Here is a 15248-nt window from a genome sequence, read left to right on the forward strand (position 1 = left end):
AACTCCCTGAACTCGAATGTTAATACAAAAAAATGACGCCTTGACTTGCTTCAGTTAGATATTCTTTCGAATATCGGTTCCAATGCATTTTCTCTCTATCTGAATGTAAAACGAGGCTTTGTGACAACCTTGAAAATTTATCTAAAGAGCATTTTTAAGTCCAGATATAGAAGTTGTTTAAAATGAGGTTTAGGTGTGAATTGGTAAAGATGTAACTAACTTTAAAGATGCAATAAAAGATTTCAAACAAGGAATTCAGCACAGAATGTCTCAAATCAGAGTGAATGAAGGATAAAAAGTCATTTGAAGATCACACGTAGGTTTTCCTTTTATAAATGGAGAATGGTTGATAACTAGTGATCAGGTTAGGATGACTCTTCGTTTGGTTGAACACTTCCTCGGCTGCATCTGGATGTTATAATTTATTGAGAAGAAATGATAAATAATTTGAAATTCAGTTTAAATATTTATTCAAAGGATTTTAGTAAGTACTTTATACGAAGTACTACTTACTAAATGTACTTACTTAATGAGTATAAGTACTTACTTAATGCACTATATAACATTTTCTAATAAAGTTTTGCTTTCAAAGGATGAAAAATGCGAAAAAAAGAAATTATAATTACTCCCAGTTTTGTTCCACACAATATTAAATAAGGGTCTCGATTCCCACTTTAAAAAGCATAAAGTACCGGTGATTCTTAGCCTTTAGGGTCTAACATACCTTGTCAAGTTCATGGGTTGCCTTGAAGTTTCTATATGGTAAGGAAAAAAAAATTAAATGCATACTAGATAGGTTACATTCTTGGATGATTTTAGAGGAAACTCGTTTATAATACCAGCTCATTCATAGCGATCAAATAGTTACTAAAATATACATTGATTTATTAATTTTTTCAATAACTAAAACATAGAGTCCATAACCTTTCTGCAATTCATGTTTTGCTACCACCTCAAATGTTTTTTAATCCACTAGCTTGGTTCTAGAATACCATCTTGATTTGCTGATTAATAAAAAATATTATGACTTATTATTTTTTTTATTTTTGTAGTTTAGAAATAAATTTACTTGCTTATTACTTCTGAAAACAAACTCAGCTTAAAAAATGTAGATAAAATAATAAGGAATTTTATTTAATTTAGAATGAGATGAAGAGTTCATTTTATTTAAAAAATATTTGCATATTTAGATAATTTTTTATATGTTTTTCTTTATATCTAAATAAATAGAAAAAAAATATGAATGACTTTTCTTTGAAACTTCACAGGTTTTTTCACTAAGTTATCAGAATAGACTGGGTTGATTACTACCGAAAAGAATCTTTTCAGACTAATCAACACTGTTTTACAGCAACAGGAAAAAACATTCGTTTCGTGTTTTAATCTTTCTGCTAAGAGACAAAGTTCACTTTGATTAGGAATGAATTGGCATTATTATTTTCAGTGAAATATGCAATGCATTGAATTTCAAATATAAAACAGCATTTTTTAGTATTAGTTTTTGGAAATGGAATCTGATTTTGATATCTAACTTCAATTTGATTCTTGCAATGACATTAAGTGTATTGAAATTTGAGAAAAAAGGTAAGTATATTTTTAAAAGTTTGTGTTTTTTTAATATGATGTTTTGTTTCAATAATCGTCGTTTACAAAAAAGGATTAGGAAATGTTTGCACTGCCATTATAGCTTTGTTCATGCATCATTTGTCATCCATAAAAATAAAAAAAAATGAAATATCTTCAATTTCACTTGATTATTCTAATAATAATCAATTGTTTATGATATTTTTTCTTTGATGACTTTCTTTAAGCATTTGATCTTATTTCTATTTAAAAAAAACTTAAATAAAATAAATAAACAAGTTTTGAAAAGTTTGCCTTATTAATGTACTAAAATATAAAAGATTTCTTTTTTGTAATTTTCTAATTTTAGTTTTTATTTCATTATGCATTATTATAATTAATCTGGAATGACAAAATCTGAATTTTTTGAAACTCACAACAAAACATCAATGTTTATAAAGAATTAAAATTTTATTAAATGTATTCATTTGTTGATAAGTAATTTATGTAAATATAAAAATAGAATATTATCTTCAAGAATGTATAAGTGTTCAAAGATTCAAATTCTTGGTCCTCAAGACGTGGGTGAAAAAATGATAAAAGTATGTTATCTTTACAAACATGAAATACATCAAAAATAAAAGTATTTAGAAACTTACAAAAAATACTGCACATCAAAAATATTTTTTTTTGAAAATTTAAAATATTTCAGGTATGTGCTGAAAATACTTATAAAATATACTTTTCTGAAGCATAAGGATAAGTTTTGCATACTTAAATAATGCACCTCAACTATCATGGAAAGGGTTCTTGAATTTGTTCTTACCATTAAATTTTCATGCTTGTAATAATAATGCTTAATAAGAACATCTAACTATCAAGAACTTTAAATTTCACATTAGTTGCAGAATAATATAAAACGAAAAGTAATATAATAAAAAATGAAATTGTTTGAACCATTCTCTTCTTTCTCTTAACTTTTATTTTAACTAAAAATATTATAATAATGTAGTTGTTGCGTTTAGTAAATAATATTTTTTAAAATAAAAATTGCCACGTTAAAGATGTTGTGAATATTGATAAAAAGTAGAGTTACATACAGTAATATTTGTATAAAATAGCTTATATACCACAGACACTTTTTCAAATTTTTTAGAGCAAAAATTTTCTTTCTTTTATTTGCTATTAAATATTTCTATGTAATTTGACTTGTTTTATGTTTGTTAAGAAAACGTTTAATAGTTGATATTTTCATTGTCTTAACGATATGTTAATTTTGGAATTTTATATATTTGTTATTTCTAGCTGGCAACAAACTATTCTAAATATTTTGCAAATTTAATAATAAAAGTTAGTTGATAATTTAAATTAATTCTGATTTCATATGAGTCACAGCTCTTGGTAGTCAGTTTGTGAAAAAAATTGATTGAAAGGCTCCATAATATTTATAATTGAAAATTGAATATAAAATTCAAGACTGAAAAAAGAAAAAAAAAGTGCAAAAAATTGTTACTTTTTCATAAACCAATATATAGCGTGTTTAAGAAACGTTTTATTATTTTTTCATTTTCAATTCCCATTTTACACATTTTTGGTGAACAAATTTTGTTTGAAAAATATTTTTTTTCACGGAATGGATAAAAAAACAGTTAAAACGAATGTTTATAATTACTTAAGATTTTTCTTAATAAGTTATTTTGAGTATCTAGCAAAGCACAAATAATTTATTTTAGCGATTATTTGACGGTGAAACAATGTAAAAAACAATAAAAATAAGCAACTAAAAAGCGATATATCAGTCTTTTTGTATTAATTTTTGAAATAGTTTATTGAAGAAAATGTTAAGATTATACATATAAAGAAATTCTCATTCTGGTACATAAATACAGTACAAAATTTCTGGGGACATTTAAGACATTTTCAGCATTTTTAAAAAAAATGCTATCCTTAATACATTTAGCTTCTTTTTAAAAATAAAGCAAACGATATTTTAAAATTATTTGCATATTTGGCCTTTTTATTTCTCGCATTTTATTAAAAATTGCAAAAACGTAACAGATGGAAAATTTGTTGATTTCAATGGATATAAACAAGTACTTTAAAACAGCAAATGGAAATTTTTTAATAGATGAGTTTATTAAAATCTGATTGTCTTTGAGCTAAAATAGAAAGATTTATTGCATATATAAACGAACGAGACAAAAATAAATTTGATGAAAATTTAAATTTTAAATATAAAATATTTTACTTGCACACTATATTATATATATTCTCGCCAAATATAAATATTAAATATCATAAATATTAAGTAAAAATAAAATTGTTGATGAATGTTAGTACCATAATAATGTAAAACTAAAACTTTTTTTTCATTTATAGGCCATGGGAGGCAGATTTTAACCATCAGAAAACTAACAGTTTCTCCGTATCCAATACGGTTGAATCGAGGCAGTATTAAACTATCACTTGTTGCAGAAATTCACGAAGATGTACCAGCAGACATCCGCATTTATTATAAAGCATGGAAAGTGAAACATTTGCCTTTTGGGTTGAAAATTCACATCCCAGCTCCCAATCTGCTTCCCCAAGGATGGTAAATAATAATACATTATTTTTTTTTTCTATAAATTACACCTATCTATTTCAGTTTCAATAATTTAGAATGTTTTTATATGAAAATATTGTTGATAAGTAATCAAAATATAACGCGCATTGATACAGTAGTGTGACTATGAAAATTTCCGTATCCTTATTAGTTATCAAATAGTATATTAATGCAGTTTGGAGAGTGCTACATAAATGAGACAAGCAACAATTTTTTCTTGAGAGAAGGATTATTTTTCTGTTAACTTTAAACATTTATCATCTACAATCTGCAGTCTAGTTATTAGGAAATTCAAACAATTGATTTTGCTGTGTACTTGTCAACAGAGCCTTACGGCAATTGATTTGGCAGCTTACTTTTAAACAGTGCTTCACAACAATAGATTTACCAGTGTACTTTTAAACAGAGCCTCAAGACAAAAGATTTATCAACGTACTTTTAAACTGAACCTCACCACAATAGATTTAGCAGTGCACTTTTAAACAGAGACTCACGACAATAGATTTACCAATGTACTTTCAAACAGTGCCTCAAGACAAAAGAATTATCAGCGTACTCTTAAACTGAACCTCACCACAATTGATTTAGCAGCGTACTTTTAAACAGAGCCTCGCGACAATTAGCTTAGCTGTTCACTTTTAAACAGAGCCTCACGACAACAGATTTAGCAATGTACTATAAAACAGAGCCTAACATCAATTGATTTAGCAGTGTACTTGTAAACAGAGCCTTACAACAATTGATTTCGCAGTATACTTAACTTAGTTGGGGTAAATCATATGTTCTAACTAGCATATGATAAAAATATCTGCTGCATTGCAAACAATGGTTATAAGTAATACATACTCCCCTCTTCACTTCCTATAATTGTAAATACCAGATCTTCTATTATTTTTTCATGACAAAAATAAGATTGTTGCAGTCTGAACCTGTTTAGGGAAATCCATGGCATGATGTTATTTGTTTCTCGCTTGTGTTCTACTTAAAGGTCCCACGGAATTAACTACTATTATACTATATGTCTGATTTTCCTGGCGTATATTATTATTTATGGAGAAACCTCAAAGGAATGGAATAATGCCACTAGAATTATAATCCTATTTTCATTCATTGGGTTCGTTTTAATTCCTTAGGGTAACTCTAATTTACAAGTGAGCGTTATTTGGTTGTTTGCCATTGCCTTGACTGACCTCAGAACACAAAGTGTTGGTAATGGTCATTCATTTTCTTCATGATATCCTAAGCATTAAAAATCAAATTCGATTTCAGCATTTACTGTAGTAAGGTACAATTTCTTAAAGCTAGTGTCGGTTCAGCTTTACTAGTCATGGCATTATGGTAAATTTATCTTGTCTAATGCCAATTAAAGGTTTTGCATAATCAAAAAAATTCAGTTTAACTTTATAGTTACATGAAAGACACAGCTGCAACAAAATTAAGGATATTTTGGAAGGAATCCCACATTTTCATCTTCGGTCAGATGAAGGGCAGAAATTTGGATTGGCATCCCCGCGCTCCAAATTTCCGCATCACATAAAGGGAATAACATTTGGCATTCGACAATGTATTTTACTACATCAAGACAGCACATGCAGTATGGATCTTTTGATGGAATCGGGTTCAGAAATATTGCCTTCCGTTCTGGCGGCCTAGAACTTACCACTAAGTCACCGCGGTCCATAAAAATTAAATTATGACATTTTTTTGAATTTTTAAAATTTATTCTGCCATGTTAATTGGGCAGCTGGGAATATCTGTAGAACTGACTATAAAACTGGCAGGTTGATAATTTTATTTTCTTATTGTATTATGTTGAATAAAAAATAACTTTATGTTTCAAATAAAATTTTATTTTTTTTCCCAGAGAAGATACAGATAATTTTTTTATTATTTCAGCACTCTTGAAGACCTGAATCTCCAGATGTTAGCTAGAAGTGGTCTAGTATTAAAAGCTGACACCTATAAACTTAACAGCATCACAATTCCAATTCCAACAATCGAAGGATTTGTTGGAGCAGTTGTCAGATGGCTGTTATCGGTAATGACTTTCAAAATATATATTGTCCGGAAACCATTTTATTTAGGAATTAGCTTTATATGTTATCATATAAAAAGATTTAAAAAAAAAGATTCTCAATCCCATTTCAATCCCAATCCCATAAAATAACAAGTAGCTAAATGTGCATCTGTTATAAGCAGTTCAAATTCTGAAGCAAGTTTTAATTTTAATAATAAATTACAAATGTTGAGAGCACAAAAGATCCTCAATTCTTTCATGAAATAAAAGATTTAAATTTATTATTTGACTGTTTTTTAGCAATAACTTGTAATCAATACTTAAAAGTTCTTTTTGTGAAACTCTTCCTTCTCTTGTTAGAAGGAATGAATGTTCTTTTTTATATCAAAGATTCAACAAAGATGACCTCAAAATAATAGCTCTAATCTAAAGAATTAAAAAAGTTTAAAGAGGCGAAATGGTCGATAACGGCTCCCGGTAGTTAAGTTAAGGATAGTAAATATGGAGCCATAATTGAATTTCTGAACCTAGCTTCACGAATAGCTTAGTGAGATGAAATCTTTTAGTTTATCCATTCCGATTTGGCTCATTAAAAAAAAAGTACCTTGAGAAAAATCAAAACCGTTCTGAAAATTCATTAGTTTATTATTAGATTAGTTTTATTAATTTGAAAAAAAAGTAATGATATAATGACCGTCCACATTCTTCGATGTGTCCTGCATCTTCTCAAACCTTATTTGTTTTCTCAAACTCTTATTTTAAAATATTGGAAAAAGATTCCTGGTGAAAACATAACTTTAAATCCTTTTCTATGTTGAAGTGTATTCGCCACTTTGGGGAATTTCTAAAGAAAAATTCTCAACTTTTTAGAAAAGTTACAAGATATGGTGGATTCAGGGATAATACAAAATGCTAAGTAAAACGGGGTACAAGATATGCCAGGTACCAAACTGATTTCTGAAAGTATACAGAAATTTCATTTTCTATTCGCATTTTAACTAAACCCTAACATCTATTTTTTATATGAGGTGTTATTTTTAATTTACACTATGATTTTTAGAAGAGATAAATCAAAATGTTATTCGAAGTGTGGATCTAAAGAACTGCCTGATACTCTTTTTTAACTTAAAATTTTCTATTTTATTTTCTTAAAATCAAAACTATTTTAGTTCAAAATAATGTTTTGTAAAGAAAGAAATTGTATGAAAATGAGATTAATATCATTGAAAAGACATCCCTCCTCCATAAATTTCAAGGTGATGTAAAAACATAGAGAGAAAATATTTGTAGAAACGTTTGCTGAAAAATCTTGAAAAATTTGCTTATTTTTCAATTTACATGTCAATTTACTTTTGATATCTAAAAGCTGAAAGTGACCTTTCTCTTGCCTTGAAGTGAACACATGCCAAATTCCAACAAGATAAGGATAAAAACTGTAAATCTGTGTAAAGTTTTGAGTTTCCTAGGTCTTTTATTTTAACACAATGACTCTAACACATGCTGAACCAAAGTGTGTTAACAGCAAATTACTTTTTAAAACTAGATAAGTTCGCAATAGGGTTCTTTTCATAGGGCAGTTTTTTTTCTACTTTTTGTTTTGCAATTCTACTCATCAGCACTGTCTAGTTCAATGCTTTTACAAATAGATCTTGATAATGGATAAAAACTGAACTATTTTCGTGACGCCATATAAAATAAAAACTATTGTTAAAGAATTCCACGCTTGCGTAAGAACATATGCTGCATTTTTTGTTAGAAAGAAATGAATCCTGCATTTTACATTTTCACTTATTTTTTCTCTTTCAGGGAAAATTTCTGATTGAAGTAAAGATTATAAAAAAGAATGGAGAACAATTATCCTGTTATTCAGTTACTGGTGAAGCAAAGTCCTGATAGAGAAAATCTTAATTTATTGTATATGTACTCACTATTTTATTTATTTAGGAGATTGTGATCGTATTTATATAACATTTTACTAGCAATATTAATAAAAATATATGTCTGTATGTGTTGTCTGTTTGTAATTACCGGTCTACAAGACTGACGTGATATATAAAAAATCAAATTTGCTTTAAAAATGCTTGTATAGGAAGCAGTGCTCACGTTAAGCACAATTTTTTAGCTATTTTAATGAAATTAACTGAAATATTTGTATTTTTTTGGCAAATAATTTCTAAAATATCTTTGCCTGAAAGTAATTTCAAAGTCATCCTAATATTCAGAAAATAAATTTCTTCAATGCTTATAAATAAAATTTTGAGAATTTTTTTCTTGAAATTTCAAAAATTTAAAAAAACTTTTCAAACAAAATTTATAGCAGTACTTTTCATCGCTATATAATTTTTATTCTACAAATATCTAATAACATATTACTTCCCCATTGTTAAATATTAAGGCATGATGCAGTTTATGATTTGTGTATCGAGTATATTTATTCCAAAATTTTGGACTTTTATTGCATATTACTCCTTAGCTTTGGAGTAAATACAGGCGTGGTTTCAACTTCAGAGGTTCTCCCGCTGGTGTGGTGTGGTGTGAAAAGGGAGGTTCCAGCTCAGTTGTCGTCCTCGTCATCTGACAGCGGTTCAAAATTATGAAGTCCGTCCCAAAGTAACCCTTGTGCTGCTTTAAAATGGGACTTTAATATAGTTAAACTAAGCTAAATTTCAACTTCAACTTCAGAGCTGTGAAATGATAGAAGTTGTTGTTTGAATGTTCATATGCACAATTGCTCTTTTCTGAAAAAGCATTTGGGATCTCTTGCCACGCATGGTATTTTTTAATGAATTTATAAACAAATACGTTTGAAATATATCTAGTATTACATGCATAATTTCGACAATGTGTTCTTTTATTCTCTTTCTCTTCGGATAACTGGATAAGTTGCATTTAAATATTTCTAATTTTAAATTAAATTTTTAATTGATAACTCAGAATTGCATTATAGTTAATTAACCATCGCGTGATAAACATAAAATGCACCATGCATTTTGGAATCCATTATTTATCTGCGGAAGAAACAAAATGTGAAGTTGCAGTATACCCTGAAATAATGTGCAGATCGCTACTACACGATATTTATGTAGATATCATGTGCAATTACAGCGCATATATTAAATAACGCACATATTTAATGAATAATACAAGTACAAAGCGTATAAAACTCTGAAGAATAAATGTATATCAAAGTATAGAATATTAAATTTTACAAAGTAGTCTTATGACAAACCATTTGGTGAGAAGTCTAACAAGTTCGATAAAAGTGTTAACGACGCTTTATTCCACAGGAAAAATGAAAGATAGGTTTCAAAACACAGCCGAAACGTATAAAGCACTTACAAGAAAAATTTCAAGAATTAGCAACATATTAGCAAAGAGCACATCACATCGAGTTTAAATAACGACAGCTCGCAAGCAAGACAACAAGCTCGCTTTACGATCAACTCTTCAAAGCTAGAACTTATTTGACAGTTTTGCTATATCCCTTCTAATTTAGATTCTCCTACAGGACAAAGAATCTTCTAGAAGAATCTTTGAACTCGAATCCTAATAGATATCACTAAAATTCTTGTATTTTTTAGATCCTTCATTTTTGCCACCAAAATTTTCAAGTACATCTCCAAAATCAGGGATTACTTACTTAGTATGCATTTAGCATCTATTGAAAATATCTACTATTTTCTCTTTTCTTTACCAAGAGAACAATTTCACAGGGAATCATTATTACAGCTCCACAACAATAGTTTTTAAAATTATTCTTTTGTTAGAGCAAAAACTGTTAATTTTATTATTATTTTTTTTTACAACTTTTAATTTATTATTCAAAACTATTCTAATCTCTAAAATTCTAAACTTTGGAATCTTAAACTTTTAGTTTTTTACTAATTTCTGACCATTTGAAAGTCGCTCGCATGGAAGCATGGAATTAAAATTTAATTAAATTTAATTGATTTACTGATAATTAAGTTTTGAAAATGCCAATTATGTATGGATTGCCACCGATAATATACAACTATATTAACTTTTAAACTTAAATCAGAAATCTTTTTCAGTTAAATCAGAAAGTGAGAGGAAAATCAATTACAAAATTTTGTTTTTACCAACATGAAATAAGTCATGATAAAAAAATAAAAGTGAATAAAAATATCTGCAGAGAGAATCAAAGTGTCTCCCATATTTCTGATGAGCCAAATGATAACCAAAGGTGTCTAATATTTAATTAAGTGTTGTGGAAAGCATCACGATTCTTTTATTTTTATATTATCGCAATAAAAAATTGATTTCTTTATAGATATAACTACGGTTTCTTTAACTTTTTCAACTTTTTCATTTCAAATTATTTTGACTTGAAATATTAGTTGATATCTGAAAAGATGTCAAATAAACATAAATTAGCATCAATACTTAGCTACAGAAATAGCTTACACAAATATTTTATAAAATTTAACTGAATTTCTTAATTAACATATCTTTTATTAACAAATATTTCTTTTTGAAAAAACTGATAAAATACTGCTTCGTCGAATTTTTTTCGCAAGCAATTTGGAGTAAAAATCTTTAATTTAAAAGTCCCTGATATTTTATTTCAGTCCGGTGAACAGAGCATTAGAAAAGCCATTTTTCGAAATGACTTTGCTCGAAATGACCGAAATATTCTTTCAGTATCATTCAGTATAATATGTGATTTAGTAATCACCAGCCGGCTTAAGCAACAAATTGGATCGATTTGATTTATATTTGCTAAAAATTTCAATTAAATATTGTTTATAACTTGGTCTTATTGGCTTCCTTAGCAAACATTTTTTAAATTTCGAATTTTTATAACTAATTTAGAAGTCTTGCACTATTCTGTTCATTGTGTTAGGCATTTCTCTAATTTTATTTCTATATCTTTATAAATCCAATTACATCACAAGAAAGAGTAGAAATATTTAAAAATGCATGTTCCTTAAAACTTTTTCACTGTTATTTGATTCTGAAGTTAAATCTTAATTGCAAATATAGCAAAATTTTAAAAAAGTTTTTAAAAACACATCTTGTACTTAAAATATTAAATATGGGAAAATAAGGAAAATCTTCAATCTTTAATTTTAACAACGGAAAAAATTCGGGACAAAAGCTTTGTATTATCTAGAATGAAAAAAATATAAGTTGCAACTAAGTAATGAAATATTATAAAATATTCTTAAAATGCGTTTTAAAAATTAATAAAGAACAGAACAAATATCCTTTGAGTTTTGAGATGATGTAAAAATCATTTCTGTGCTGTAATATTTTCGAAAGGTATGGCGAGAAAATGTTTTGGAGGCACACAGTCCACACATTTAAATATCAATTAAAGACTAAAGTAAAGATAATAATAAAAAGAATACTCTTTAGAAATTTTTAACACATTTCTAAAATTCTGCTTTAAAAAATTGTTTTTATTTAATTTATTTTAACATTTAGTCAATTTTTTATACTTAACCGATGAAAAATGAATTTGCATTTGTTGTCCCCAAAGATCAATTTTTTTTAACCTTGTTAAATGTTATGAAAAAATTTTGTCCGGGAATATGATGATTCAATAACACAATGAAAGGGAACTAGATTTGATATGTAATCTTGACTCCAAAACTGTAGTACTGTATCAGTTTTTAGACCGATTCATTAAAAAGAAGGGGATGGGGTTGAAAAGAATAATTGATTTTCCGTATTATACAACGAAGCCGCACTCAACGCCATATTATATTTGATGTAATTATTATATTTCTATATATTTTAAAACTCATCTCTCTGTTCAAATTTAAACATTACAAAATTTATCACCTTTGTTTTATTGTATATTTAATATATTTTATTGCATAAACTTATTAGGAAGTGATATCCTGTTGTTTTCCTGGTGCGGCATTTAATGCTTTAAAATCAAAGAGTTTAGTTGACTCTATTGAGTGATGAATGAGTTTTTGAAGTTGGCAGTGATTGTTCCGGATTAACGGAAAGTATCAGAATTTATAAAGTACATCAGAATGAAGTAATTTTTGAAGTGAATAATCTAAGGTTCAAAATCACACAACCGACTTCCCGCATCTTGATTATATAATCAAAAGATAATGGAAAAAGTAATATCGAGCAATTCTTTATTATTATTTCATATTTATAGTATTCGAATAAATTAATTTTTCATGCTATCTCTTTAGAGTCACACCTCCAAATGAAAATATCAGCAGCTTATCGAGCTCATTATCTAAAATTACATTATGTGTACTATCGATAACAATGTTGAAAATAAGTCACAATAATATTTATTTTGTATAATACCATATAAAATTTGTAATATTTTATCACTAAATAACCAAGTTATTTTTTTTGGGTTGGTTTATTTTTGGTGATAAAAAAAGCGTGTGTAGTTATTATAAAAACTGTTTCGAAAATAAATTTATCATACTAATTAATTTTAATTTTTCATTGATTTTAAGGGAATAACATATGGATTTGATAAATTTCGGCATTTAATTTAAAGCTTTGGATAATTTAAAATTTTTATTGCATTTAAAAATAAAACAAATTTAAAATATACCCGCTAGCGATGACTTTTGAAAATATTAAAGAAAAATAAATTTAAATTTTTCGAACTTTGTTATTTGCAGTTTTATTTAAATTTTGTATGCAATAATAAAGTAGTTGCAAATGAAATAAACATTACAAAAGTAGCCGTAAAAAAAATCAGGCATCGAAGCATTAAAAAAAATTCACCAGAAAATTGAAACGTATTAGTTCAGAAATCAACCGTAAAAACTCTTTATTTAAGTCTGAATTATTTACACCGATTATTAATACAGGTACATAAAAAAATTAATATTTGTATAAGATATTTCTTTTAAATAAACAAGCACTATCATAGCATATAAGTATAAGCTTCCTCGTATAAAACTTCATTCGTTACTTCTAATTTCGTAGGAAAAAAGCATTACATAAATGTACCAATAGAGTTTCCAAGTTTTTCGTTTCCTAATAAAGGTGTTATTCCCTCTCTTCCCACTCTGTGGACCTTGAGTAAGGCCCGAAATGCCCTATCGTGACATTTGCGAACAATAGTTAAGAAACGTTGATCTTTGGCATCTATCGAGTGATCCTTGGCAAATATTCTGGCGATTAATCCCGACATTTAGCAATGAGTACTCGAATTAGTGCTTTAGATGCGTTGTTTTCAACCAATTGAAACCAAAATTTGACTCAGAACTATTGTATTTACTAAATCGTCTAATTTCACATATGTGAGTCATTGTTTTTTTGAGTTTTCGCGTTTACATGCCTTCGAATGTACCGACCGACAGAAAGTCAAATCTTCGTCGGATCTGGCTACAAATTTGTCATTTTTTTTAACTCTTTAGATGTAAAATCTGCTTATCAAATTTTATCTCTCTAGCTCTTTATGCTTTGCAGTTACTGTGATCCCTAGAATAGTTGCGTAGTCAAAGTTTTCTTAATGGTTTAAAAGTAGACAGAAATCTGTAAATTTGGTGAAAAGTCCACATACCAAATTTCATCAGTCATTAGATTAGTACTCAAAGGAGCTTTTGAGTTATCTATATACATATATATTTTAGTTATCTTTACAGACAGATATCTACATACAGATACATTTGAGTTATCTTTACAGACTTTTTACAGATAGATATAATACCAAAAATGTGTTTTTCAAACTTGGTGAAGTCTAAAAAAAAATGTGAACATTTATCAAAATATCGAGTTTGAATTTTTTGATAATTACAATACTTTCTTTAAACTTCGTGCCTGAGAAAGCAAAAACTTAAATGCTTTATAAGTATGCATAAAAAAAGATTAAAGAGTTTTTTTTTTCGTTCAAAATGCTCAAATTCCTATTTTACGAATATTTTTGTTCCATTGATAATTGAAAAACTTACAAATTCATATTTAGTCATTTAATCATTCGTTTAAATATCTTTCATTGCGGAACATTGTAATACTAAACACCTCTTTGAGAACCAATTGAAGTTATGATAGATTTAACAGAAATAGAAATAAAATTATGAAACAATCAATCAATCTAAAATGATAGGAATATCATCAAAAAATATTTAAATTCAAATTAATCAAGGAAAACTTGTAATGCTGATTTTTCCATCTTTCCATTCTTTCTTTTTAAACAACTCATTTAATTATTTATGAGCATGAACAGAAACAACTCAATTTCATTTTTATTTTATATAATTTACTCTATCATATCACTCGCTCTGTGTTAATGTTGCATGGATTAATTGCTCCCTGTAAATAGTTTATTATTTTATATTATTATTTGTAAATAAAAATATTCTTTTATAAATGATCCAGTTAAATATCATGTAATTAACAGCGTCTATAACTGGTGTACAAAATATGACCATGATGGTATCATTTTAAATTTGGGAGAAATGCTAAAAAATATGTTCAACCTTTTAAAAACTAATCGAAGTCTGGAAAGCCAATGAGATAAGTACTCAGTGTGGCAGACGATTTTGGCGAGAAATGTTTACGCTTATATTTACATGATATAGAAGGAATATTTTTTATTTACACAGGAGTTGATATATTTGTAATTCCCTAAAAGAACAAAATATAATAAAACATCAGATGTTCTATTTAGTACATATTGAAGATTCAAAGTTTTGGCTCTAAAATATCAAAATAAGATCGCAAATTTATTTGATCATTCATAATAACAAATGCATCAAATGCTATCATGAGTTTATATTTTTTGAGAAAATTTGAATAACTATTTGATTTAAAAAGGAAATGTATAATTGATCCTTTAAAAATTCTATCATCATATGGAAATATAATTATTAACTTTCACACCTTTCTCTCACCATAAAAGCTTTATCAGAGGATAACTTTATCAACATTTAACTTGCTCCACGAATTTAAGGATATAATGCTTCTAAACTCACTGATTAAAAAATCTAAACATGTTACTAAAGAATCTAATCATATATTAAACGTCATATAACAGTAAATGAACCTCCTGTAACATCAAACGCTCCCCGCTAAGTAAATGACAAGCTCATATTAACTGAAAACTGA

The 15248-nt window shown here is 27.4% G+C and overlaps 1 protein-coding gene across 1 annotated transcript; it reads left to right on the plus strand.

The window, feature by feature from the left end:
* The first annotated feature begins 1408 nt into the window (after positions 1–1408).
* On the plus strand, positions 1409–8191 carry LOC129969270 (uncharacterized). The gene is made up of 4 exons (XM_056083750.1): positions 1409–1584; positions 3943–4156; positions 6065–6206; positions 7992–8191. Exons 1-4 carry the CDS (start codon positions 1551–1553, stop codon positions 8076–8078), a joined length of 477 nt encoding a protein of 158 aa, XP_055939725.1. The 5' UTR covers positions 1409–1550; the 3' UTR covers positions 8079–8191.
* Positions 8192–15248: the final 7057 nt, after the last annotated feature.

Source organism: Argiope bruennichi, chromosome 5, assembly GCF_947563725.1.
Source record: "Argiope bruennichi chromosome 5, qqArgBrue1.1, whole genome shotgun sequence".
NCBI lineage: Eukaryota > Metazoa > Arthropoda > Arachnida > Araneae > Araneidae > Argiope > Argiope bruennichi.

What these genes read in the sequence shown, in the direction of transcription:
- LOC129969270 (XM_056083750.1), top strand. Translation starts at nt 1,551, where the DNA reads ATGACATTAAGTGTATTGAAATTTGAGAAAAAAG. An exon ending in AATCTGCTTCCCCAAGGATG is followed by an intron (nt 4,157 to 6,064) that starts GTAAATAATAAT and finishes TTATTATTTCAG; the next exon opens with CACTCTTGAAGACCTGAATC. An exon ending in TTGTCAGATGGCTGTTATCG is followed by an intron (nt 6,207 to 7,991) that starts GTAATGACTTTC and finishes TTTCTCTTTCAG; the next exon opens with GGAAAATTTCTGATTGAAGT.